This window comes from Hyperolius riggenbachi, chromosome 1 (genome assembly GCF_040937935.1).
Source record: "Hyperolius riggenbachi isolate aHypRig1 chromosome 1, aHypRig1.pri, whole genome shotgun sequence".
NCBI classification, from domain to species: Eukaryota; Metazoa; Chordata; class Amphibia; order Anura; family Hyperoliidae; genus Hyperolius; species Hyperolius riggenbachi.
The window spans coordinates 193,303,415-193,308,175 of NC_090646.1; the positions used below are offsets into that span (position 1 = coordinate 193,303,415).

The following is a 4,761-nucleotide window of genomic DNA, read 5'->3' on the forward strand; positions in this document are numbered from 1 at the left end:
CTTGTGTTGCTAGCAAAGGGCTGGTGCACACCGAGCGGCTTTTTGGGCGTTTTCAGATCCGCTTGCGGCTGCGGATCTGCTTGGTCAATGTATCTCAATGGGGTGGTGCACACCAGAGCGGCAGGCGTTTTGCAGAAATGAAAAATGCCTGGGTGAGGCATTTTTTGGATTTCGGATGCGTTTCTGCCTCCAATGTTAAGTATAGGAAAAACGCAAAACGCCTGTAAAACCGCTTGATCAAGCGGATTTTGATGCGGATGCGGATGCGTTTTTTTCAAGAATGCGCACTTCCAGGTCAAAGTGTGCTTCCTGTGTGGCAGATTTGCATGAGTGATTTTAGACTGCGCAGGAGGAAGATGGCAGCAAAGTGGTTTACCACAGAAAACCTGATAATTAAGATTGAAAACAGCCCAGAACTTTATGACAAGTCTTTGCCTGGATATAAAGACCACCAAAGGGCTCATGAAATCTGGAGCAACATTGCAAAAGATTTTCTTGGAGAAAAATGGAATACTTTGAGCCAAAAGGGCAAGGATTCTAAGAGTAAGTATATGTGTACAGAATTGTTGTATTTTATTGATTTCATGCAGCACTTTGCAGACAATATATCATCACCCCTCCACTAAATGAGTAATTAAACAATTAGAAATTTCATTATCACAGGTCTCTGGCAAAGCTGTTCTCTCTATAGCCATCTCTCCTTATAAACAGCAGGTACATGTGTGTGTATGTACTCACATGTATTATTAGGGCGCTATTTGCCACTTTAGAGTGTCATGAATGATATAGACCAGGGGTCCCCAAACATTTTGGGTTGAGGGCCGGGTCAACATACTTCAGACGGCTGGAGGGCCGGAGTAAACATAAAATGATGTAGAAGTCTTTGCGGACCAGACAGTGAAGCATACCCAGGTGACAATCTGCAAGCCAATTGGACAGCAGTGTCACCTGATGTGGAATTTGATTGGAAACCAGCAAAATTTCTGCTTTCTGGCTTCCATGTGGATGGGGGGTGCTGCACTGCTATTCCATATGTGGACCACCAATATTTAAAGATGTAGCTGACTGCATTTATAAGCAATACATTTTCTGTGTGGGGGGCCGGTAAGAAAGCCTTAGGGGGCCACATTCGGCCCGCGGGCCTTAGTTTGAGGACCACTGATATAGACATATAACACGGTTTCAAGAATGTTTATTTGCACAATAATACTGATCTCGTCATGTAAGTAAATAGCAGCCTGCAGGTTTTTTAGTTCTTACAGTTATGGCACAAAATAATCAGCTAATTTGTCTCTGTTGTGAATGGCAGAAATGGGACCACGTAAAGTAGCTGGTGGTAAAGTGACAAGAGCACTGTTTGAAAGATCCCCCTCTTCCTCCTCTATGGTCATGCTATCTAGTGTTCTCACATAATTATGCAAAATACATGTTGCCTTCACCACTATTATAGCATACTTTGGTTGCATTTTTATAGCAGTGTGATAAATGCGCCATTTGTTTGCCAGAATTCCAAAAGCACATTCTACTACTTGTCTGGCTTTGGTCAGGCGGTTATTAAAGACTACTTTCTTATGAGTCATATCTCTCTGTGCATACGGTCTCATAACATGCTCAGACAGTGCAAAGGCCTCATCAGCCACAAACACACAGGGGTAAGGTGGTTCTACAGTGTCAGGCCAGGGGCGTGGTGGTGGTAAAGTCATCTGGCCTGTGCGAAGCTTCACGCCAAATCGACTGTGCTGGAAGACTGAGGAATCATGGGAACTTCCGTAAGCCCCAACATCCACATAGATAAATTTCAAATTAGGATCCACAACAGCCATGAGCACTAGTGAAAATAATTTTTTATAATTGTAATAGAGACTGCCAGTGAATGCAGGCATAACCAGTCTGACATGTTTCCCATCCACTGCTCCAAGGCAGTTAGGGAAATCATGTTTCTCCCAAAAAAGCTGCATGTTAGCCTCCCACATAGGTACGTCAGGAGTTGGCATAAATTCCGGTTGAAGTACTTTCCAGATCAATTTGCAGGTGTCCAAAACTAAGTATCGGATTGTACTTCTTCCCATGAGGAATTGGTAGTGAAGTGCTGCATATGAATGCCCTGTTGCCAGAAATCTGCAAAAAAAAAGAAATAACATGTATGTTTATTTTTATTCCTAGTTGCCCTCCTGCGGACAAGATGGAAGTCGGTCAGAGACAGTTACAAAAAGGAGATTGAAAAGCAATACCATGAATCCAAAAGTGGGTCTGGAAGTTCGCAGCGAACAAAATATAAATATTGTGGCATATTAGAATTTCTAAGAAAACATCATGAACCGGCTGAGTAAGTATGGCGTAAATGTTAACCTATTGCAATGTTTGTCAACTTCGCCAATAGAACAGTGAAGGAAGGAGTAGGCCCACAATGCAATTCAGTAGTGTGGAACGCATAATCTGCCATCACTCTACCAAATATATTGGGGGACGTAGCTTAATGTAAGGATGGCATAGGTCCAGTTTAAAATGATTATTACATGACAGGAATGTGGACTGTTCGTTACCCAACATAACAGTTGCCTGACAGTGCTGGTTATATGTTTGGCTGCAGTAGTGTCTGCATCACACATCTGTAACACACATCTACCAAAATCAGTGCTAGTTTACTCAGGCCAGTTTAGCTCTATGCTTGCTCAGGGGCTGTGCCTAAAAGCTATGTACACAAATAATGGGAAAAATAGACAGGCTACTGCTATTGTTTTGCAATGAAAGATGCATCGCATTGTGCCCATATATTTGCTGTGACATCCATGGTCACTATTCCATGAACTAAAGTTGTGCTTTCCCCTTTCCAAAGGACTGAAGATAGCCTACCACCAGATCCTGAGGAGGACGATGTAGAGGTGCCACCTACCACCACCAGTGATGTGGAAGTTGAAGAAGACACTACACAGGATGTTGACACTGCTACACTGGAAGACAGTGACTCTACTACCCCAGATCACACACCACACAGCCCAGGGAGTAGTCGGACACGCACAACTGTCAGGTCTAGTAGAGGTGTGAGGGTAGCTACACAAGGCAGGAGAATAAGAAGAGGTATGAGCAAGGCTGAATATGACCAGAAGCTGATTAGTTCAATAGAAAAGGCTGTTGATCATATGGAGAAGCGAGAGGATGAAATGAAACAACTTAAAGAGCCATGCACACAGTATCTTTTAAGTTTGGTGCCACTATTACAAAAAGTGCCTCCTGATAAGCAATGGGCAGCCAGACATGCCATCTCTGAGACCCTGGGGAGATTCTTACTACCTGAGAGCCGTGCAGATGACAATGTGCACAACTACTTGCAGCAACCACACCTGCCTGCTTCCAGCCAACAATATAATGCACACCCACAACTCTCTTACCATATGCAACGCATTTATGACCCACCCCACTACCCACCAATGCATATGCATAACATGCCATATGGTCAACAGCCTCATTACTCTATGCCTCCACCTCAGCGCCCTGATCAAGGTATGCGATTTCAAACATCATCTATGCACAGTGACTCTACAGTGTACACTGATTTAACATCGCACAGCCAGCCTCATACAAATGCTGAATCAGGTACACATGCTTACAATCAGGGCCCTGTATGTGTGATTTGCTATCACAACATGACTAGTTTTTTGTAGTTTTACATTTTATTTTATTGTTCAATGCTCAGATTTGGATCTTAGTTTACATTACCTCAATGTTATGAGGAGTCGCTCAGTTGGTGTGATTGCTAGGCGAAAGTTAGTGTCTTGTCGGCGAAGGGCATCCTTCAGTTTGGCTAAAAGGCCATCAAAACTAGGAAAAAAGAGCATGCTTATCTTTAGATCTACTGTTGTTTGTTGCAGAAACATTTTTCATTTGTGACATATTACTTTTGCTACTGAAAGCAAAGTATGGACAACACATGTCCAAAATATTCTTTGCACAGAAGAACAAAACATTAAAACGAAAGATTTTGTTCAAACATTGCTTCATTACTGTGTCCCCATATGCTGATTGTTGCCATATACTTAATGAAGTATGCACCAGGAGTATGTAAGGTCATAATATACTCCAAATGTTTTGGGTAAACTATGGATATATAATATAGTAGTTACTCCTATAGAAAAATTAGATGGAGGCCTTAGGCATTGAATACATAACACACCAGGATCAAGTATCACAGTTATTTGGTTAGCTTATGTATACAGCGGATTGATTATTGTGTTGTTTTTCTGTTTACAGTCAAACACAGTTAACTAAGGGTCAAAAAGTGCTTCCAATTTCATTCCTCCCCAAAATACTTAGCCCCATGATAAAAATAAGTGACAAGTATTCTTACCTGGACACAGACATGCGGGTGTAGCCCAAAAACTTTTCTGGATGGTGCCTCAAATCTCTATATAGGGTCCTAAATTGACCCTTCCGGCGCCGCTCTTGTAGCATGGGATGCATCTAGTATCTCCTTGTCCTTGGCCTACGTCTCATATATGCTGCTACACAGAGCAATAACAGCACATCAGGAAACATTTTCAAAAACAAGTCACTCTTCTCTCCAAACCACAGTGTCACCTCTCCTGAACTAACCCACAATGTTGTTAAGGACCCCACCCTTTTTATATTGGGTTTTTTACTTCAATTGCTCAATGTGCTTCACATGTGTCATCAATATATCGCACTTTAACCCTTTGTTTAAGGTCTTTCTACCTCTTTTCCTGAAAAACGCAAAACGCAAAACGCTTCCAAAAACGCTTGCAA

General features: G+C 42.2%; 2 protein-coding genes across 2 annotated transcripts; one reads left to right on the forward strand and one right to left on the reverse strand.

The window, feature by feature from the left end:
* The first annotated feature begins 353 nt into the window (after window positions 1-353).
* Window positions 354-3,939, forward strand: LOC137570767 (uncharacterized). The gene is made up of 3 exons (XM_068279487.1): window positions 354-543; window positions 2,164-2,326; window positions 2,837-3,939. The coding sequence occupies exons 1-3, from the start codon at window positions 357-359 to the stop codon at window positions 3,660-3,662; spliced, it is 1,176 nt and encodes a 391-aa protein (XP_068135588.1). The 5' UTR covers window positions 354-356; the 3' UTR covers window positions 3,663-3,939.
* On the reverse strand, window positions 1,177-3,895 carry LOC137570777 (uncharacterized). Its single transcript, XM_068279496.1, has 2 exons — window positions 3,718-3,895; window positions 1,177-2,118 (listed from the first exon to the last, which is right to left on the reverse strand). The coding sequence occupies exons 1-2, from the start codon at window positions 3,873-3,875 to the stop codon at window positions 1,263-1,265; spliced, it is 1,014 nt and encodes a 337-aa protein (XP_068135597.1). The 5' UTR covers window positions 3,876-3,895; the 3' UTR covers window positions 1,177-1,262.
* Window positions 3,940-4,761: the final 822 nt, after the last annotated feature.

Coding starts and splice junctions, on each gene's coding strand:
- LOC137570767 (XM_068279487.1), top strand. CDS start 357: ATGGCAGCAAAGTGGTTTACCACAGAAAACCTGATAATTAAGATTGAA. Junction 544..2,163: donor AAAGGGCAAGGATTCTAAGA/GTAAGTATATGT, acceptor TTTTATTCCTAG/TTGCCCTCCTGCGGACAAGA. Junction 2,327..2,836: donor AAACATCATGAACCGGCTGA/GTAAGTATGGCG, acceptor CCCTTTCCAAAG/GACTGAAGATAGCCTACCAC.
- LOC137570777 (XM_068279496.1), bottom strand. CDS start 3,875: ATGTTTCTGCAACAAACAACAGTAGATCTAAAGATAAGCATGCTCTTT. Junction 2,119..3,717: donor CGACTCCTCATAACATTGAG/GTAATGTAAACT, acceptor TTTTTTTTGCAG/ATTTCTGGCAACAGGGCATT.